Consider the following 22,863-nt stretch of genomic DNA (forward strand, 5'->3'; position numbering starts at 1 on the left):
GCGTAGGAATGAGTGCCCGTATGAGTTCTTAAATGAGTTCAACAAATTGTGTAGCATTCAGAAGAGGCCAAATGATGCAACGGAGGAGGATTATAGCCTGCGCGCGGTTCCTTTTGCCTTGAAGGGGGAAGGCGACACGTGGTTATTAAGGTTACCCCCAGATTCTATCTGCACATGGAGGTAGTTCCTAGATTACTTTTTCCCCTCCAACAAGACAAATGCTCTAAAGAAGGAGATAGTGGAGTGCAAGCAGGACTACGACGAGTCGTTGAGCCAATATTGGTCACGATTCAAGGGGTTGCTGGACGCCTGCCCGAATCACAGAATGATCGAGGCAGAGATTTATTATTTATTCTATGAAGGAGCAAAACCCGAGTCGAAGGATTTGATGAACTCCTCGAGCGGGGGAAATTTTACGAAGAAGAGGGGTAGCGAGGCAAGAGAGATTCTGGGAAAGTTGATAGAGTCTAAAAAGGCATATGATAGCCTGAGGAATACTATGAGGAGAGGATCAGCAAATGCCCTGAGGGAGCAGCAAGATAAAAGAGTTGAGGCAAGAATAGATAGGCTTGAGAAAGCACTGTTGAATGCAATCGAGAAAACTAACTCACCAGCCTCACAAGAAAAAGAAAAGTCTCCAGGTCCAGGAGAAATTTCACCTCAACAATATTACGGTCCTCACGAAGAAGAGTACCAGGACCAGGTTAATGCGATGGGAAGTTGGAATCCCGATGGGAGTTGGAACCCGGGAAGATAGAGAGACGCACCCTGGAGGAACCATCCCAATTTTAGATGGTCTGACAACGAACAGAGCCAGCCAGCACCACAACAGAATATCCAGTTTGCACCTCAGCCCGAGAGGCAGGGTAACTGGTCTGGAAGGAATCAAGAAGGGCAGGGTAACTGGAACAATCCGAACCAGGGAAATCATTCGAATTGGTGGAACATGAACCAAAACCATAAAGGGAACTCCCATGTACCACCACACCAAAGGAATTTCCAAACCACTTACCAAGGGCAGGGAAATCAGTACAACAATAATTCAGGAGGTCAAGGAAACATTCGCCAGAGTCAAGGAAGTGGTCCATATCTGGGTCTAGGACCAAGTTCTGGCCAGCCTAATTCAAAGACACCGAGGAATCTGGATGAAATGGTGCATGACCTCGTTAGTTCTCAGCAGCATATGCAGAACAATTTGCAATCGAACAACGACGTAGTACATAAGCTCCAGTATACTCATTGAAACAGAAGGCAGCAATGGATATGTTGGCAAAACAAATGTCCCAGATCGCAACCTCCTTGAGCGAGATGCGAGGAAACGAGGAGAAGATTCCTGCCTCACTAAGGCCGCCAGACAGAGCTAACATCAGTCAAATCACTTTACGATCTGGGCGAGGTTATGAAGGTCCAGCGATAAGGAAGGAGGAAGAAACACCTACCGTGAAGGGCAATGAGAGTAAGGATCTGATTCCTGAGTCCGAGAATTTGGAAGCAGGGGGTTCTAGGAATAGAGATGACCTTCAGGAAGGTGATTTGGGGAGACCTTTACCAAGTGTGGCTGACCCATTTTTCCTAGACCCAGAACCGGAAGTAGAAAATGAAGTAATAAGGAGGGATCCGGGCAAATTTTCAGCTTAAGATTCTACAGGTGCAGCGAAACAAGTGAAACCGTTCCCACACCTAGGATAAGCTACTAAGAAGAAGGATGAACAGGTGGACTTTATGGATATCTTTGCAGGCTCTGAAGTTTGGAGATCAACTTACCATTCTTGCAGGCTCTGAAGTTGCCGGTATTCAGTAAGTTCATTAAGAAGTTCATAGCTGGGAAGACCAGACCCAGTGGGAAGATTCTGATTGGAGAAAATGTATCAACGGTAATTCAGAAGCGAAGGATGCCATCAAAATGCACTGACCCAGGTATGTTCACCATACCCATTTCAATCGGTGATGTCAGAATTGATCATGCTATGTGCGATCTAGGGGCGTCGATAAATGTTTTACCGCTTTCCATCTACAAGAAGCTGGTAGGAGTATGGATGGTAGATACAAAGCTGGTAATCCAATTGGCGGATAGGTCGTGCATTTGTCCAGAAGGAGTTTTAGAAAATGTTATTGTCAAAGTGCATGATTTTCTGTATCCGGCCGACCATGTTATTAAAATGAGTGATAATGAATCTGCTGAGTCTAGCGGAGTGCTCCTAGGAAGACCTTTTCTCCGTACCATTAAGACCATAATTGATGTTTTTGATGGAACCATATGCCTGGATTATAATGGGGAAAAATATACATTTAGCATCGATGAAGCAATGAAGAAACCATTAGATGTTGAAAATTTGCATGCTATCGATGTTATTAACCCCCTTGTCCAGGAATATCTTGAGACTGAGCTGATGCATGAGCAGGTGGTTAATTCAGAATTAAGTCACTCTATTGACAGAGAGGTAGCTGGATGGTGCGAGGCAATAAACACAAGGGATTTGTCAGATGAAGAGCTAGCCGAAGCTATTTCAGAGTTCTGTACAAATCCGGAGTTAGCTGGGTCAAGAGGATCAGCTCATGTGGCTAGTATGGAAAATTCTCCCAGGTCTGGGAAGGGATTGAAAACTGATGAAGGAAATGATCCCTTGCCCCAGGAAACAAGCAACCCCAAGAAGAAATTGAAAACGCTTCCACCGGAACTCAAGTATGCTTATCTAGAAGCAAATGAGACATTTCCAGTAATCATCAACAGCAGCTTGACCGAGGAACAAGAAAAAGAGTTACTGGAGGTAATCAAAAGGAACAAGAAAGCGATAGGATGGACTCTCTCAGACCTAGTGGGGATCAGTCCTGATCTTTGCATGTACCACATTAGGCTGGAGGAAGGTGCAAAGGCCTGTAGAGATCCCCAACGCAAGCTAAATCCGAACATGAGAGAGGAAGTTCTGAAGGATTTTTAAAGCTGCTTTCACTGGGTATCATTTACTCTATCCCGGATAGGGAATGGGTTAGTCCGGTCCATATGGTACCTAAAAAGTCAGAGATACAGGTAGTTAAGAATGATAAGAATGAATTGGTGCCCACTCGACTTGTCACTGGGTGGAGGATGTGCATCGATTATAGGAAGTTGAATGAAGCGACCAGGAAGGACCATTTTCCCCTACCTTTCATTGATCAGATGCTGGAAAGGTTGGCGGATAAGCAATATTTCTATTTCCTTGACGGATATAGTGGATACTTCCAGATCTATGTAGATCCCGAAGATCAAGAGAAGACTACATTTACTTGCCCTTTTGGCACGTACGCTTATAGAAGGATGTCGTTTGGGCTGTGCAATGTGCCAGACACTTTTTAACGTTGCATGATGAGCATCTTCTCGGATCTGCTGGAGGATTGTATCGAGATTTTCATAGATGATTTCACCGTGTATGGGAACTCTTTCGGTTCCTGTCTGGCAAGTTTGGACGTAGTATTGAGGAGATGTCAGGAAAAGAATTTAGTCCTCAATTTTGAAAAATGTCACTTCATGGTACCCAAGGGAATCGTCCTGGGGCACGTAGTCTCAGAGAAGGGCATACAGGTGGACCCAGCAAAGGTCGATGTGATTTCGAAGTTGTCTTACCCAACGTACCAGAAAGAGGTTAGAGGATTCCTAGGGCATGCGGGTTTCTATAGAAGATTTATTAAGGATTTTGCGAAGATTACTCAGCCGCTTACCCATCTGTTGCATAATGATGTTGATTTCGTTTTCCACGAGGAGTGTAAGAAAGATTTTCAACTATTGAAAGATAAACTAGTCTCTGCCCCTATTATTAGAGCGCCCGACTGGAGTCTACCGTTTGAAATAATGTGTGACGCAAGTGATTACGCAGTAGGGGTAGTGCTAGGTCAAAGAATTGATGGGAAAAGCTATGTGATTTTTTATGCATCGAAAACACTCAATCAAGCTCAGAAAAACTATGACACCACAGAGAAGGAAATGCTGGCGGTCGTGTATTCCTTTAAAAAGTTCCGACCATACTTACTGGGATCGAGGGTGATAGTTTTCACCGATCACGCAGCTATTAAGTACTTACTGGCGAAGAAAGAATCCAAGCCAAGGTTAATCCGTTCGGTGCTACTCTTGCAAGAATTTGATTAGGAAGTAAGAGACAAGAAAGAAAAGGAGAATAAGGTAGCGGACCATCTGAGTCGGATTTTCCAGGGAGAGACAGACGAAACAATACCTGATGCATTCCCTGAGGAACATCTGTACTACACAGGGAAATTTCCTAGACCTATCAGCTGGGAAACGGTCATGGTGATAACAGGTCCAGGGGATTCTGAAAAGGGAAAGTGCCACCAACTAAACGCCGAACTTGGTTCACAGACCTAGCAAACTACTTGGTCACTGGAGAAGTACCTAGTTCGCAAGAAATCTCCCGGGCCCAGAAGATGAAACTGAAAAGCGAAGCCAAGTACTATTATTGAGACGACCCATATTTATGGAGAATGGGAGCTGACCAAGTAATAAGGAGGTGTATTCCAGATTGGGAACAGGGGGATGTGCTGAATCATTGCCATGCCCTAGCTTGTGGAGGTCATTTTGGACCGAGGAAAACTGCGAGGAAAGTCCTCGACAGTGGATTCTATTGGCCTACGCTACACAAGGACACCTTCAAATTCTGCCAAAACTGTGAAAGATGCCAGCAGACGGGAGGAATTTCGAAGAGAGATGAAATGCCGCAATTCCCAGTGATTGTCTGCGAGATTTTCGACATTTGGGGAATGGATTTCATGGGACCATTTCCATCTTCATATGGGAACACTTATATTCTTGTGGATGTGGATTACGTTTCGAAATGGATAGAAGCAAAGGCTACCATTTCATGTGAAGCCAAAGAAGTGGCCAAGTTCCTTAGAACCAACATCTTCAATAAATACGGAGTGCCGCGTGCAATCATTTCTGACCAAGGGACGCACTTCCGTAACAGAACAATAGAAGCTCTGATGAGGAAATACGAGGTCCACCACAAGCTTTCTACCCTTTATCATCCCCAGTCTAATGGACAGGCCGAGATTTCCAATAGGGAGATAAAGGCGATATTGGAGAAGACGGTGAATCCGTCAAGGAAGGACTGGAGTAAGAGACTTGCAGATGCATTGTGGGCATACCGGACAGCATACAAAACGCCTATAGGAATGTCATCCTACAGGTTGGTTTTTGGCAAGATGTGCCATCTGCCCTAAGGAGTGGAGCACAGAGCATACTGGGCGGTCAACGAAATTAATATGCGACCCCAGTCTTGTGAGGAAGAGCGAAAATTGCAACTTCAAGAGTTGGAAGAGTTGAGACTGGAGTCATATGAGTCCGCAATGTGGTAAAAAGAGAAGACAAGTCTCTGGCACGACAAAAACCTCCGAGTCAAGGAACTCCAAGTAGGGTAGAGAGTGCTCCTTTTCCAATCCAGGCTCAAGCTGATGCCCGGGAAGCTAAAGTCCAAATGGGTCGGGCCATACACTATTGTTGGCCTTCGAGGAAACGGAGCTGTGGAAATTCAGGGCAGTGCTTCAAACTCTACTCTTTCCTTGTGAATGGTCATCGGGTAAAAGTTTTTAGGGATAATTCTGAGTTGTGCGTAGTGGAGGAAGTGCCACTACGCGCACTCTCTGTTATCGCCTAATCGGTCTGATGAGTAAGTGCTTTCGATGAATTCCTGGGTCAGGTAAATGGAAATGCATTTTCAACCTATACACTGGACCAGGGGATCTCGAAGAGCACTCGTTTGAATGTGTAAATAGTTTAACTGCTTTCCTAAAAATTAAAAAATTACCAAACAAAGAAAAAAAATTCTAATCTTCCAAAAATATTTTTGGAACGCCAGATTTCTTTAAGGAAATTGCTTTATCGCCTTTGAATCCTTGACCTAGGAGTCTGGCGTTTCATTTTTGTTGTTTTTGCCTAAGTTTGGTATTGCGAGAAGGGAGCGTTTACATGGGGTAGAGAGTTTTAGTTTGGGAGGGAAGTGGTACAATTCGAATTTCAAAGTCACACTTTATGGGAAGGCGTACGGTTGCTGACCTCATGCCTGCAACTGCCTGCAACCGTTCCCATTCCTATCTAATACCTATTTTCCTTCCTTATTCTTTATTTCTCAAACCAAACTCTCTCTCCCAAATTTCTCTCTCTCTCGCAATACCCACATTTCTTTAACCCTAATCGGAATTTCCTTCCAAGTTTTTCAGTGATTTTCAGATTCAAGCCATGGAAAACAAATCGGAAGCCGGGAAACCTACCACATCTGCCGACGCCGGTGCGACAGCGTTTATGTCAGACTTAATGCAGAAGTTCGGTGGTCCTGAAGAGGCGATGAAAGCCTTCGCCATGTTTACAGCAATGATGGGACAAACCAAACCGTCCGCCGTAATAACCGCACCAACAACAGCACCACCACCACCACCCACTATTCCCGAAGGTTCGGCGACTCGGCACGACGTTTTGCAAACAATGACAGAGCCGACCACCAGCGTGACGGACGCGGCGGAAGGTGAAGAAACAGGGGGTGAGGCGGATCTGGCGGCTGGGTTCGAGTGTTTAGCGGTCGGAGGCCAAAGGTCAGCCTTTGTGGTTGAGGGGGAAACCCCTGTTGTTTCTGCTGGGTTATCTGAGGGGGAAACCCCATTTAATGTTGTCAGTCTTGGTGAGGGGGAAACCCCTGTTGTTCCTGTTGAAGTTTTGGAAGGGTAACCCCCTGATGTTACCGTTGGTGTGTTTGAGGGGGAAACCCCTGTTGAAAATTTGGAGGGGGAAACCCCTGTTCTTGATAGTAATGCTGGTAAGGGGGAAACCCCGGTGAAGATTGTGGGCGGTGAAGCCCAGGAGGAGAAACACTTGGTGGAGGGGGAAACCCCTATTTACATTGAGGGAGCAACCCTTGAATTGTCTGATGAGGCGGTGGCCCCCGTTACTGAAGAAACCCCGGAGCCAGTCGATGGGGAGGTGAATCTAGTGGTAGATCTGACAGATGTCCAGGAAGAGATGGTTTTTCCGGTAGACAAACGGGAAATTAGGCGGTAGGCTCGGTGAAGCCTGTTGGATGAGATTGATGATACAGCCCAACTTACTGGAACGGAGAAGACAGACTCTCCTGGACCTAGCGACGAGGAGGAGAGCCGCCAGGCGGCGGAGAGGAAAAGGAAGGGTAAACATACAACTACTTCCTTGGTCAAGAAGTCGAAGAAGTCCGCTGGGGGCAAGTCTGATGAAGCCTCACTTCCTCCAAATGCGAAAGTACCGTACAAGGAAGAACTCTCTAACCCTGCCCGGTCCAGTGAATCTGAAGAAGTCGAAATAGAAGAGCCTGAGGAGGAGTTAAATTTTGAGCCCGCGGAAGTCTAGATCACTAAAGGACTGCTAGACGCAATGAGGTTGTGATGAGGAGTTCCGGGTAGCACGGGTAGCACGGGTAAGCTTGCAAAGTCTGGAAAACGTTATGATCCTGAGAAGTTGAAGGAGATAGCTTGTGATGAGGAGTTCCGGCAATATATCGAGGCCATCGGGTTCGACTGGCTGTTAAGGCATAGCACTGCGAAAGTACCAACGGCCCTGGCACGTGAGTTTTTCTCTACCTTCCGACTAAAGCCAGCCACAGATTTGGATGCAGATTCGATCACTTTCCGTCTGTTTACTAAAGAACACGAGATGAGTATCCACGAATGGTCTCTCCGAATGGGATTGTTCACTCGTGCGGAGGATGACGAGGGGATTTGGAACGATCGAAATGGCTAAAGGAGAAATTTCCCGAGCCACAAATGAAATTTCCTACTGGACCTAGCAGTGTGCCTAAGCAGCCAGGGCCAGGAAGTTCAACTCCCCAGCATCCCCCACCATCGTCAAAGCCCTTGACAGCCCCGTCTGCATCAAAGCCCGTTTCAGTTAAGCAGACCGTGTCTAGACCAAGTCAGAAGGAGTCAGATAAGCCGGAGTCGCCGGCGAGGAAGAAAGCAAAAGTAACCCGCCCTTACGTTCCACTGCAGTTTGGCTCCCGTGGGAGCCTAACCCCGAGATAAACCCTCCTTGACCAAGTAACTTTACTCTCAGTTTTTTTTCTTTTATTTTCTTTCTTTCTTATGTGTGTTTGTTTGTTGTTTTGTGTGATGTGTTTTTTTTCCGGCATGCTCTGTATATATTTGCTTGCGTTTATAATTGTCTTCTCCTACTTAGCCCAATCTTTGGTCTAAGTGTGAGAAGTTTGTGTTCTTTTCAAGCATGTTTTGGTTTTTGTTTTGTTGGAATTTCTCCCACTTAGTCCCATGTTCGGTCTAAGTGTGAGAAGTTTGTGTTGTTTATGAGTGTTGTTTGTTTTGTTTTGTGTTTGTTTGCATGTTTTGTGTTGTTCATACTTCTCTGTTTCCCCCCTTCACTAGAATAGCTTGGGAACAAGCTTGAGTGAAGTGGGAAGGGGAGGAAGTCAGTGCAGTATGTGTTTTTTTTGTGTGTTTAGGAGTCTCTAGGTCTAGTGTTTTTGTGTACCGCATGAGCGAGTGGATATAATAAGGCAAGATCCCTTTAGTAAGAGCAATTGAAGATAGGATGCATGTCAACTTTGATGCCTTTTTTCCTTAATTAGCTGAATTCGGTTTGAATGAAGTGAGGACGATAGAAGACGCCTTGGATGACTTAGTTGTGAAGCCCCAACATAAATGTGAGTTATAAGCCTATACACTTTGAGTTAACTTGTATAAAAAGGGGCCATCACTTGATGCTTAGGGAGTAGAGTCAGAAGGAGAAAAATAAAAAATAAAAAATAAAAAAATTGGGTTATGGGGGTATAAGCTGGACGAAGTCCAGAAAATGGAGGTATAAGCTAGACGAAGTCCAGGAAATGGAGGTATAAGCTGGACGAAGTCCAGGAGAGGAATAAAATTTAAATAATCGGAGGTATAAGCTGGACGAAGTCCAGGGGAAAATATAAAAAGGGGGATAAAAGAGAAAACAATTCCTAAGGGCAGGAAGCAATAATAACCTGACCCAGGAATTAAAAAAATTAGAAAAGGAGAAGATTGTAAAAAGGAGAAACTCTCATAACCCGACGCATCAGTGGTATAACTTTGACTTAAAGTGATTCGATCCTAACATCCCTGGTGAGGAATGAGTGATCGAGTGAATCCAACTAGTGGGAAGTCAATAGGTTATCTTGACGAACTGACAAACCGACTAGGTAGAAGAAGGAAAAGGGGAGGATTCGAAGACTGTAGACGAATCGGATTGACCTTAAGCTTGTGGGGACGGCTGCCTAAAAGTTGAAGCTGGTTCATGCCTTTGTGTTTTTCTTCGTGTTTAAGTGTTTTTTTTCTCTCTTTGAGAGTCTGTTTTATGTCTAGGTCTAGGAGTTTTTGTTTTTTAGAGTTGGTCATAGGATAATCATGCATTGAAATTCTCCTTATTCTTTTTTCTTGTCTTTATACTTGAGGACAAGTATGGTTTAAGTGTGAGCAGTTTGATAAGGCTAATTTCATGCATAGTTATAGGGTAAAATTCTTGTATTTGGGGGGTCTAACACATGTTTTAAGCCAGGTGTGTGGAAGATTTTCGCCAGATCCAGGAAAAGAAAAGGGCAATTGCATGGTCTAAGGAAACAGGCGAATAAGTGAGCAATTTGAAAAAAAATTACAAGACGGAGGAAATCAAGGAGCTGAAGGGTAGAATGGAGATTTCTATGAAGGCTTCTAGAAGATTATGTCTGCACCTATATAAAGAAGAAAGCATGCAATCAGAGGGGACCTTCTCGGTGGAGGCCTTATGACCAGATTGTAGCTCTAGCTCACTCACTTCTACGTACTTTTGGGTTTCATCGGGAAATTGTGGGGTATTCTCGGGTTTATTTTGCTAGTTAGTAGTTGGGTAACACCGTCGTTACAGAGGGTGAAGAAACAATTTAATCGCTTTCATTTTACTTTACTGTCGTGAATTTCACCGAGCTTCGCCGTTCGAAGCTCGGCCCTATTTGATGTTGCATTTCCGTTGTTTATGAAATTTCTGTTTCCGTATTTGAGTTGTTGATTAATTTCGATCACGGATGCCATTTATTTTGAGTTTTATGATGCTGCGGAATTGGATGTTTGATTTTTATGTTGATCGGAGCAGATCGTTCGAATCAGAAATTATGGAGTTGATTTTGTTTGTTGTTGGGTTTGGAAAGCTTGGATCCGGAGTGGATTAAGCATCCGGCGGTTGGATCTGAAACAGGGTGATCGGAGTTGATGCCTAGCTTTCGTGTTTTCATTTCATTCCGTCTAGTTTATGTAGATCTATTTTATTTCCGGCTAGTAGCAAGTTTCTGACGTCCGAATTTTTACATTTTGTTTGAATCTGGGTTCGTGATCTGTTTTCTTCATGTTCGTGTTTAATTCAGCTGATGAGGTGCATGTTGCTGTTAGTTAAAACTTTAGTTAGTTAGTTGCAGCTTTTTCTTCCGTACTTGTTATTTCTGGAATTTGGTCCCCGCTGTTACTCGCTTTCTGTTTGGTTATATCAGGAAGTTGTTTGCTCAGTCTAGGAAGTTAGTTGGTTATTTTGATGTTCGTTTCCAGCTTGATGTTTACAGTTCCTAGGTCTAGTGTTTGATTTTGTGCCTAGGTCTAATAGTAGTTAACCTCAACCCAAGTTGCGTGGCAGCAACCGCTTTCTAAACCAAAGTCTTTAGATGCTTTCTTGCGTGTCCATCTTCGTGGGATCGACCCCTGCTTCTCTATACTAGTCTATAGTATAACGGGTTGAGGGATCTTTGAAACACGAGCTTTGTGTGTCCAACGACTGAGTCTTCTATATTCCCTTGAGTTCCTAGACCTAGTGATCTGGTGGATTCATTGGAGTTAGTAGCTCGACCTAGAACATTAGAACGCACACACCGCACACACCTCGCTCGATGAACTTTCAGAGGTCTTTGGCAATCTATTCGAAAACCTCCGAAAAGCTGAGGAGGACGTGGTTAAGGCACAAGAGCTATTTGATACAACACCTTCCCCAGCCAACCGAATGCAAATGAACAAAGTTCCGGCGGATTATATCCTCCATGTGCGGATGGAGGAGGACTTCTGGAAACAAAAATCAGCCATCAAATGGATCACGGAAGGGGAGCGGAACACAAAGTTCTTCCAAGGTTGAGTGAAACAGAAACGAGTCAAATCTCAGATACATGTCATCAAAGATGGACAGAGAGAGCTTACCGAAGCAGGGGAAATCCAAGCCTCAGCAATCTCCTTCTTCCATGGCCTCTTATCCACAGAAGGAGAAACTGAGTCGGTCCCGAACCTATCCATTCTGCACCAGATACCTCCTAAGATTGACAAGGAAGCTCTATGCAATCCTCGTACATTAAAGGAAGTAAAGGATTGTGCATGGAGCATTGACCCCCTCAGGACATCAGGACCAGACGAATTTTCATCACAATTCTTTCAATCGTGTTGGAGTATTGTGGGACCAGATATACACGGGGCTGTTGTTGACTTCTTTGAGGGAACGTATATGCCCAGGAGCTTTACCGCCACAATGATTGTACTCATTCCGAAGAAGAACAATCCGGAAACTTGGGCAGATTTCAGACCAATCAGTCTTTGCAACGTGACGAAAAAAATCATCTCAAAGATTATTGCATCGCGGCTGGCCCCTATCTTCCCAACGATCACAGCACCAAACCAGAGCTGTTTTGTGAAGGAGAGACTAATCAGCGACAACGCCCTTTTAGCACAGGAACTCATTCACGATCTTCACCGGGACAAACCCTCTCCCAACGTTGCTCTCAAGCTTGACATGGCGAAGGCCTATGATCGTGTGCAATGGCCCTTCCTCCTAAAGGTCTTACAACAAATGGGATTCCCAGCCATATGGGTGGATATTATCAACCGCTGCATCAACTCTTGCTGGTTCTCGGTCTTGATCAATGGCAGTCACGGGTGATTCTTTCATTCGTTTCGGGGGCTTAGGCAAGGGGACCCTCTGTCCCCTGGCCTATTCGTGCTAGCTGTCGACTACCTCTCAAGGCTATTGGATAAACTCATAATTGGTGAGAAGGGAATGAAATACGGGACGGGAAGAAACCACATGGAAATTTCACATCTTTCCTACGCAGATGACATCCTTATTTTCACACAAGCAAATGGAGATGCCCAGAGGAAGCTCCTACAATGTCTTACACACTATGAGGAGGTGTCAGGACAAAGGGTGAATGCCTCAAAAAGCAACTTTTATATCCATGATAAGCATGCAACTTGGGCTCCAGCTATACAACGGATCGTAGGATTCAGGCGCGACTCATTCCCCTTCACATATCTTGGAGTTCCCTTATACAGAGGAGTAAAAAAATGAACTATTCTGGTTCATTAGAGATAAGATTGCCAGCAGACTCCTCTCATGGTCACATAGACATCTCTCCTTTGGGGGTAGACTACTCATCATCAAGAGTACTCTGGACACCATCCCCCTCCACGTGTTTCAAGTTCTGGATCCTACCGCGGCTGCGCTACAATATATGGACCAGGTTTTGGCAAGGTTCTTCTGAGGGTCATCGAATGATAATAGAAAGACACATTGGATCAAATGGTCCGATTGCTGTAGACCATACTCGGAAGAAGGGTTGGGAATCTGACGATTCATGATATGGTGCAAGCATTCAGCTACAAGCTAAGGTGGAGATTTCGAGAGCAACAATCCTTATGGGCAATGTATGTGCATGCCAAATATTGCTCCCGCTCATCGCCGTCTGAGGTCTCCCCTTCTCGTCGACACAACCCTGTCTGGAGACATATGTTCCAAGCAGGTCAGAAAATCCAGCCCCTCATGAGATGGGTTCTGGGAAACGGGCACATCTGTTTCTGGGACGATACTTGGCTCGAAGACGTCCCCCTCCGGAAGGTCGGAAACAGGGTGACTCAAGACAATAGCTGTGTCTTGGTTCTTGACTGCTGGGATGGAGAAGAATGGGATGATGTAAAACTCAGAGAGCTCCTAGCCCAAAGAAATTGCCCAATGGCACTATTGGAAAAGATCCGTTTGACTCCGTTTCAGAAAATAAAGAGAGATATCTGCAGATGGACGAGAACCGGGAATGGGAACTTCTCAACATCTTCCGCGTGGCAGCTAGCTAGAGTTCATCACCCCGAAAATAACATCTATAACCAATTCTGGTGTAAGGCGGTAACCCCATCTATGGGGGTGTTCTTATGGAGATTGGTGATAAACCGAATCCCGATCGACACAAAGTTGCAATGGAGAATGTTACATATGGCCTCCAAATGTAGATGCTGCAAGAAATCGGCCATCGAGACAGCGGAGCACATGTTCATCTCTAGCGAAGCAGCTCGCCGGCTGTGGAACTATTTTGGGAAATGGATGTTTGTGGAGGCGGAAAGGATGGATGATGAGGGAAGAACTATCCTGAGACTGCGTAAATGGAGAAATTTCTTCCCCGGCACATCGCAACTGCACATCAGCTCTGTCCTTCCTTGCCTAATCATGTGGTTCCTTTGGTTAGAAAGAAATGATTGTACCTTCCAAGACACACAATTCAACGTGGGCTACATCAAGAAGAGAGTCGAGTTACATCTGGAGAGACTTATAATTAGTGGCATCATGACCAAGGAACATTGGAAGGGAGCTCGACATCAACATACACTCTTAGTTGGTAGAAAGACAAGGCGAAAATACACTAAAGCTACCAGATTGGACTGGCTCGCCCCTGAAGGAAACTGGGTCAAGGCAAACACGGATGCTGCCTATTCCTCAAGCAACAACAAGGCCGGATGAGGTGTCCTGATACGCAACTCGGAAGGCAAACTACTTGAAGCTTTAAGTTTCCCCATTGAAGCGTCCTCTGCCCTCGAAGCAGAGCTGAAAGCCTTTGATCTGGGTCCTGCGGCGGCCTCAAGGTATGGAGAGAACATCTGGATGGAAACAGACGTAGACGGCATCGTGCACATGCTCGGGAAAGGAGAACAAGGGCCAACTGCAACCAGGCACGTCTCAGCAAAATTCAGATCAAGTTGGCTGCTAAGAACGTCAAAGTCTCGAACATCGCACGAGAAGGGAACAAGCCGGCTGACCTGCTCGCGACAAGAGGATGCGAAGAACAAGGAATTAATGTGATCGAGTGGAACTTTGCCCCTCCCCGGCTGAGAGCACTGCTTGAACTTGATGAAAAAGGAATACCAAACTTCTGAATCCAAACAAAATGGTCAAACTAAAGATCAGTTTTGAAGAAAGAGGGAGGACGCGACATTGTAAATAATCTGAGAGTGGACAGGTGACCTTGGCTCCGATTGCGAGAGGGCCCCTTGCTCACTCTTGTAGGTTTGAGCGTTTCATTGTTTGACTAGTTGATGTAGCCTTTGGATGGACTTCCCCATGTGTTCAATCACTTTTATACTGAATTTGTACTTTTCGACAGTTTGATGAAATGAACAGGTTGAGGGTCCGCCTAACCCTCCGCCAGGAAGGCGTTTGTATAAAAAAAAAAGAAAAAAAAGAAATAACTAAAAGTAGGGTCGGGTCCATAAACAATGAAGAGCATGCTCTTCGTGGAGAGCACGGTTGAGCATGCTAAAACTTGGAAGCACATAAAAGTAATATAATGAAGTTATAAAAAGTAAATAAAATTAATGACTTATAGTAATAATATTCTTAAAACCGCGCGCTATTATGAGTATGATTTCAGGTTTCAAACAAGATCCAAATGCTCTGGAGTTTGGGGACAGATGATACCCATGATTGTGGAAGGAATAAATTCAACAAAAGATTTGGTTTAAGCGAATAAAAATGTGCCCTTATCCACCATTTCCATTTCCCACGCCATAAACGCTTTTTTGCCTCTCCTTTCAAAAATTTCCAACATCAATTTCTTGGTTTCTCGATTGATGTTATTGTATTTTCTTCTTGGGCCAAAATATCCATATTTGTTCTTTGATTTCATCGATAGGGTTAATTTTGCCCGTTATTCGCGGTTGATTTTGAACCTTTGTATTTTCGTCAACATTAATTCAAACTGCGGATTTATTATTTTTGCTTCACACGATCTTTACTTCTGTTGTTCATTTTATCGAGCATTTCGCGATCGATATTGTGTTTTTTCTGGTTTCCCCTTTGGAGTTGAGGCTCTTCTGAGTTTTTAGGAATTTTACCTAATCAATCCTATTCAGTCGTGATTGACTTAAATTTTGAGGTATACGACTATTTGTTAGATGGAGCAGTTCTGTCTGAATTTTTTGTGAATTTGGTTCTGTAAATTGCTGATTCTATTGTTGTCTTGTTAGATTTTCAGGGAGAGTGGTTGCAAATGGGGCCTATATTTTACATATTGATAGCATTGCCTTGTACAATAGGGGCAATAACACTAGCACTTCACCACATTTACAACCATTTACTGAATTATACTGAGCCAACATATCAGAGATACATTGTCCGCATTATCTTCATGGTTCCTGTGAGTGCCCCGATTCTCTGGCACTAGACATTCTCGTTGTTGTATGCCAGCATCCAAGCCTGACATCTTTTGATCAATTTTTGCTCATTTTCTGCCCACATTACTGCATAATCACGTGCTTCGAAATCAACTGCTATATACGGTGCTTTAAATGATGTAGGAGATTGTTATTTGAAAATGTATGCTTGGACGATACGGGACTAGTTTGATTTTTTGGTTACAATATGATGCTTGAGAAGGTCTCTCATTTTCAAATTTCCATGGAGGGATCATATTATTCAAAAGATACCATTAACTTGTAAGAATTCATATGATCAATCTTGTTAGTTGAATAGTACTCTAAATGCCTCTAACTGAAATCTGGAATTTGAATTATCCATGCGCATGTTAACAATCTTAATTGTTGGCTATAAGGTTGATTCCATATGCTTATACCACAAGCCGGACATTCATTACTGGATCTGTATGCTATAATTTTTCTTCAATCTACTCGTGAGTGGGTTCTATTATCTTTATTGTCAATTTCTAACAGGTATACGCTTTGATGTCTTTCTTGTCCTTGATCCTGAACAAACAAGCAATATACTTCAATTCAGTCAGAGAAATGTAAGTACGACATCACATATTTTTTGATATTTTGTTGTGAACGAGTTTCAAGTAATGAATAAACCTGAACGCCACTGTTAACTTATTGCTCATATTATATGACCACAAATTTTTTTTTATAAACCATTTTGTGCAAAGTGCAAACTCCCTCTCAGTCTTTTGGTTGCTTGCGAGTTGCGACATGATTTTCCTGAAAGATAAGCTTTTTTACATTGATTTATGTTTTCTATGGAAAAACATGAGTTTGGTTCACGCAACAAGAACTTGATAGCGTGGCATCCATGACATACTCTGCTCAAATTTTCTGCGTACATAGCATGGTTCTAATGTTTGCATGTCTCGGGTGCATATAGTGTGTTGGTTTTCCTATTTTTCTTGATTTTGATCTTTAATTTCTTAGATTGATTTTGGATGATGTTTGAGCTTTTGTGGCCTATTTCATTTGGTTAAGAAATTAAATGTTTTCATAATCAATTGTCTCAACAGATATGAAGCTTGGGTCATTTATAATTTCCTTTCGCTATGCCTAGCATGGGTAGGTGGTCCAGGTGCTGTTGTACTAAGTTTAACTGGAAAAGTTCTGAAACCAAATTGGTGTTTAATGACATGCTGCTTCCCCCCTATTGCATTGGATGGGTGAGCCTTCTTGGCACAACTATCAGTTTTGGGTTGATCATAATAGTATTGTGGACATGATGGTTTTTTTGTTTTTAAAAGTAAAAAATTCTGAACGTCATGGATATATTGCTAACTTGATTTCATTTGGTATGAGGTATTAAATGCATACCAGGTAGCAAAAAGCATATTTCCGTGTATTTATTAGATTTTTCAAAATCTTCTTCTCAGTTTTATAATCCAACCAATCAGGCATCGGCATATTTAACACTGTTTGGTCTGAGGTATCATATGGATATCAGGGTTGCTAGCAAATTCCAGATATATCAGTATATATTGGATTCTTCAAACTCTTCTCACTTTTGCTTACTGTAAAATGAGGGTCCTTTTCATATTTATGAGAGCTAGGAGTAGAATATAGACGTTCGGTTGGTTCATTGATATCATTGTACTTTGTAGGCTATTTGACCATGTAGGAAAGTTCGGGTATACTGCATTGTTGGTGTCATTCATTAAGATCTTCTGTAACGTTTTTTTCACTACATCTTGATGCTGCTTCTGTATCTTATTTAAACTGTGTCAAAATCACTGTTGTTCAGGTTCAGGGTATTGGGCATAAGTTTGTTAATCACTTGTTGGTATTTCTACTTTTGGTGCTTAAGTTTATTTATTCGTGCAGGCGCTTTATACGAAGGTGCAAACAGGGGTGTTTGCAATTTGTGATCCTCAAACCCATCCTAGTCACAGTTACTTTTATACTATATGCAAAAGGGAAGTATCAAGACGGGAATTTCAACCCAAGGCAATCCTTTCTCTACCTCACCATAATCTACACAATATCATACTCTGTGGCACTGTATGCATTGGCCTTGTTTTATGTGGCCTGCAAAGATTTGCTGAAGCCTTTCAATCCAGTGCCAAAGTTCATCATGATCAAATCTGTCGTATTCCTTACATATTGGCAGGTAAGAAATGTTCGGGGTGTCCCTATAATCCTTAATCCGTGGTACTTAAATTATTGCTGCTTCTAAACCTTCATGTTACCTTATACTTTGAAAAAACATCACATTCCATGTCCTGAAGTCCACTAGTCATTAGTTGTCTGCCAATTTTTTGTATGACCTGATCTGATCCTTTGATGCAGCTATAATTGCTATGATGATCAACTACTGATTATTTTTTTCCATGTTGGTTTTTATCAACGTTAGACTGTTACTATTTGTAACAATCCACAAGATTAGTGACATTTTTTCTTGCCCTTTTGTTTAATCAAAGTTAAGACTCTTTCTTATTTGTTTGCATCAGTCTATGGGTCATAATTTGAACAGCACGATCACTTTTCTACTTTTTTCTTTCTTGAAACTTTTCTTTCTTATTAATCGAGTTAATGGTGTTTCTCTTGCAGGGTGTGTTGGTTTTTCTTGCTGCAAAATCCAAGTTAATTAAAAATACAGAGGAAGCTGCAGAATTTCAGAATTTTATAATTTGTGTTGAAATGTTGATTGCTGCAGCTGGCCATCTTTTTGCTTTTCCCTATAAAGAATATGCCGGTGCCAATATTGGTGCGAATCGTGGTTTTGCAGCAAGCTTTGCACATGCTTTGAACATCAGTGACTTTTACCATGATACAGTACACCAGGTAAAGATTCGAGGCATTTAACATCTCTCGATGGCTTTCTTCTCAGTCCTATGGTTTTCAGTCATGTACTATACGTCGGTTGGAAGTATCCCTTTTAAAAAGTTTATATGGATATTCATTCTCATTATCTATACTCTTAATTGCAAACAGTTTGCACCAACCTATCATGACTATGTGCTCTACAACCATGGTGATGGTGATGAAGGAACAACAAAGTACAGAGCTCGCACTTTTGTTCCGACCGGCCCAGAAATGGATACAGTCAGAAGAAACAAAGCCAATCCCGGGAACAAGTCAGACGACGTAAATTCACCATCTTCAGTTGGTACTACTCAAAACTCTGGTGGGAACACGAAATTGGAAGCCTTAGGTTCCTCATCATTGCTCAGGAGCGAAGCGAATTCTGTTGATTTGCCTTATGAACTTTCCCTTATGGATGTAGACTTTTCTAATTATCCAAAAAAGGAAGAACCTGCTGCTAATCAAGCTGGAAAACGATGATGCTATAATCCAAGTGCTTGTGTTTACTAGTTTGCTTTTGACTATAGAAAATGTATATTCTGGGTTGAGCTTGTTACAGATTCATGACTTGTTCATGCTGCCATTGTTAGTGTAGTAGTAGTCCTTAGATGTATGAAAATTCATAAGCAGGAATTTAGAAGCTTGGAAAATTGCATACACACTGTACTATTGTGTGGATATTTTGTGTAAGTTTAATCAAGTGAGAGGGAAAGCCAAAGACAGATAATTACAAAATCACCAAGATCAATCAAGCTTAGTTGCAGAATATATCAATTTATACACTAAACAATACAGTGATAGATAAAAAGTAGAATCAGTATCTAGGAAATCCATTGAGGCCACCTCTGAAAGCAAATCCAGCCATGAAAATAACATAAGACTCTTTCAACCACAATTGAGATACATAAAGCTTCCCCATCTTTGCCTTCAAATGGATCTTCTTAGAGATGTTTCTACGCCTCATCGCAGCTCAGTCGATGTCTTCTTCTTCGATCGTTTCCAGCTTCATCTTCAGTATCTCTTCGATGTCCATTCTTGTTTCTCTTCTCAAACTCTCTTTGCTCCTGCAAGCCACCACCCACCACATTTTATGTGAATACCCATTTCTCATTCTTGTTTCTCCCTCTGCTTAATGTTTTTTAGCATCCATGAGATGAATTTATACATATATTGTTGGATCACATTTTTTCCTAAGGGCAAGTTGAATTCTTTTTGTGAGCCTTTTTAGTTACTTTTTGCTCTTTACAGCTCTACTTCAACATTACAGGGCATAGTTTATTTAGTAATCCACTATTAAGATAATAGTATATGTTTTTTAACTAGTTCTTTTTCCTGGATAATGACTAATTAATACACATATTTGGCAGGTGGTGTTTCAATCCCATTAATAATTATCACGCGAAGAAGCTATTTCTTTTCACAATCATGCAAAATATATTACGTGACACGTTGGTGAGTTTGATTAGGAATAATGCTTGATTTATAAATGAGTTTGATTAGGAATAATGCTTGATTTATAAATACGTGCATCTTCACTCGATGAGAGTGTACGCGGTACGCCAAAGATAAGAACAATACAATGTTCTTCATTTCTACTCAACGTTCTTTATTGCCTCTTTGTTTCATTTAATAAACATGGATAAAAAAAGTTTTATTCCTTTAACAATGAACTATTTATAAGATCTATTAGTAAATAACTAGATTATTTTACATTTTCATTTTATGTCTTGGTGAAACCAATTATTCGTTAATTTTACTTTCTTTATATAAATAAATTGATAAGACTCATTCCATGCATCGGTTATTGGGTGATTTACATACTTTTTGAGAGATAATGCACGAAGTTTTAGTTTAAATGTGCAGGAATTGCTGCTGGATCAGTTAGAAGGTGCAATAATCATATATCAAACATATTCTTTGTCTTACACATATACCCAGAAACCATAAGATCATAAATATTATACAACCAGTAGGTCCCTTTTATTTAATTGATCTTTCCACGAAGGCCCCTCTTTCTATTGACCTTTCTACGTAGGCACCTCTTTGCTCTTATGCTTTGACCCGTAGGTCTATTGTCATTGTATATGACCGTAGGTCTATTGCCACTGTATATGAGATCCAGGACAAGATCATCACATATTCTCTTTAATCCAATGGTGCAAAATATTTCCAATATCATATATCAAACATATCCATTGCTTCAATCACATATCCATATACCATCAAATAATTCTAATACTATAGATAAACATATTTATTTCTCCAATCACATTTTTATATCGTATTATACCATAAATATCAAATAACACATAACCATGTTAGGTTTATACCATCTAATTTAATTATTTACTTCAATTCAACATATAACAATCAACCACGGAACATACGTAAAATTAAAAATGAGATTTATACATACTTGTATTGACAAGAATCTAACAGAACCTCTTATCCGTTTCCTAATTTTCAACCTCGGTCTAACTACATAAGCTCAAACATATATTTATTTTCTTACAGATTTTATACTCTCTCCACTCCATCCCTTCCTCTCTTCTTCTGTTTTTTTCCTCGGTTTTTCTCTCTCCAAATAGGGGAGTGTCCTCAATTAGCTTAGTCATGGGCTTAACATTAGAGCATCCACAATAGTGGATGAGCCGGCGGACAAGCGACCGGCGAGCCGCTCGTCCGTCGCGCTCGTCCACTATTGCGGTTGGCTAGTGACCGACGGATGAGAGTCGTCCATCGGATAAGGCGCTCGTCCGCTATTGTGGGAGCTCGACACACGAGCGAACGGACGAGAGCAATTTTTTTTCAAATTTCTATATATATGGTTCGTTGCAGTTCATTTTCATTTGCACCACTTGTATTAACGAGTTTCTCTCTCTCTACTCTCATTTCTATTCAAGATAAATGGAGCATGACAATGACTCTCCAGCCACGTGCGAATCGCAAACTCTGACGTTCCCCGTTGGAGGGGGAATGGGCGGGAATACCGCCGGGATGCCCCAAATGGCGGGGATGATACCCTAGATGGAGGGCATGAGTACGGGAATGACCCAGATGAGTGGGATGATGCCCCAGATGAGTGGGATGATACCCCAGATGATGCCTCAAATAGAGGGCATGAGTTCTGGCACGATGGGGACTTTGCCCCAGATGATGCCCCAAATGGCGGGCATGAGCGGGATGATGGGGAGTGGGATGATGCAGGGGCAGCGGGATGATGCCAAGGGTAGTAGAGTGGGGGTCCTCGATTCGCCCGGGGATAATGTGTATCGCCCCACAATTTTTTCATAGGGGTTCCCAGACCTGTACTCTACTGGAGTCTCAGTTCACCTCTGCTGAGACATTCTCACTAGAGGAGTTAGGTCTATTCCGGTGAGGGTGCCTCCCACTCAGATTCCATCGGCGGGATGACGTCGGGGTGGTTCGAAAAAGAAGAAGGGCAGGGGCCGCAGCAAGGGCAAGGGGGTGGCAGGTGAGTCTTCGCAGGCGGGGGCGGGGGGCGGGGGCGGGGGCAGGGGATGATGGGGAGGAGCGACGGCGGACCGTCTGGAGTGAGGAGGAGTGCGTAGCTCAATCGATGGCTTGGATCAATGTTTGCGATGATCCCATTGCGTCGAACAATCAAAGAATCGACAATATGTGGAATCGCGTCGCCAACACCTACTGTGTGTTTAAGCCGGCGGATGGAAGGATTCACACGTCTGAGGAGTGCCGAAAGCAATGGGAATGAATAAGGACGGCTGTCTCCTGATTTACCGGCCTCTACGATAACAACTCTCGCATGCTTACCGGCAACCAGACCATGGAGGATGTGAAGAGGATGTCGATGATGCAGTTCCCCGAGCGTGGCAAACACACCACGTTTAAATACTGGGATGCCTACGTGGTGCTGATGGAGTCGGCCAAGTTTCGGGCGGGTGTTGCCGCTGGCTGCCCGAAGCGGCAGAGGATCAACAACGTCGGCGAGTACAGCAGCAGCGCCGGTTTTTCCGACCTCCCCAACGTTGCCAAAGAGATCCCGACCCCTTTCTTGTTTAACCGCCGCCGTCACCCGGTTGGGCAAAAGACGGCCATGTGGATGTCTAGGAGAGGCGCCGGCGGGTCCCAGGAGTTCTCCCGTATAGTGAGCATCCGATAGCAGCAGAACATGTTAGAGACCATACGGTAGCGGAGAGCGGCGGATGACCCCTTACATAAGGAGATGCTGCAGGGTGTCATCCACTGTATGAGATGTGATTTGGGACTCCCACCCCTCGGCGGGAGTGCCGGAGGGGGAGCCTATGGGAACTCCGATGCCACCGGGCATGGCATAGGGGACGACAAGAAGTGAGACCGGGGCCGCGTGTGGCGAAGCTTTGGGATGGTTTTTTTTCTTTGTGAACTATGTAGTTTTTTTTATTTAACTATGTATGTTTTATTTTAATTTATATAAAATATTTGCATTTTCCCCATATTCGTGTCAAAAATTTAATTCCATATTTATTAAAATCTGAATTTGTTTGTTGGGATGTCTTAGTGCTTGTCCACTATTGTGCAGTGGGATGT

General features: G+C 43.0%; 2 protein-coding genes across 3 annotated transcripts; both read left to right on the forward strand.

Moving 5' to 3' along the window:
* The first annotated feature begins 12,616 nt into the window (after positions 1–12,616).
* Positions 12,617–13,762, forward strand: LOC121770464. Its single transcript, XM_042167193.1, has one exon. It carries the CDS (start codon positions 12,617–12,619, stop codon positions 13,760–13,762), a length of 1,146 nt encoding a protein of 381 aa, XP_042023127.1.
* Positions 13,763–14,669: 907 nt separating this feature from the next.
* Positions 14,670–19,053, forward strand: LOC121770915 (transmembrane protein 184B-like). Of its 2 annotated transcripts, XM_042167691.1 has the most exons (7): positions 14,670–15,173; positions 15,265–15,434; positions 15,967–16,040; positions 16,527–16,676; positions 17,335–17,620; positions 18,061–18,294; positions 18,445–19,053. In XM_042167691.1, the coding sequence occupies exons 2-7, from the start codon at positions 15,288–15,290 to the stop codon at positions 18,793–18,795; spliced, it is 1,242 nt and encodes a 413-aa protein (XP_042023625.1). In that variant the 5' UTR covers positions 14,670–15,173; positions 15,265–15,287; the 3' UTR covers positions 18,796–19,053. The 2 variants fall into 2 exon arrangements, with proteins under 2 accessions (XP_042023625.1, XP_042023626.1); XM_042167692.1 differs by lacking the exon at positions 16,527–16,676.
* Positions 19,054–22,863: the final 3,810 nt, after the last annotated feature.

This window comes from Salvia splendens, chromosome 16, assembly GCF_004379255.2.
Source record: "Salvia splendens isolate huo1 chromosome 16, SspV2, whole genome shotgun sequence".
Lineage (NCBI taxonomy): Eukaryota > Viridiplantae > Streptophyta > Magnoliopsida > Lamiales > Lamiaceae > Salvia > Salvia splendens.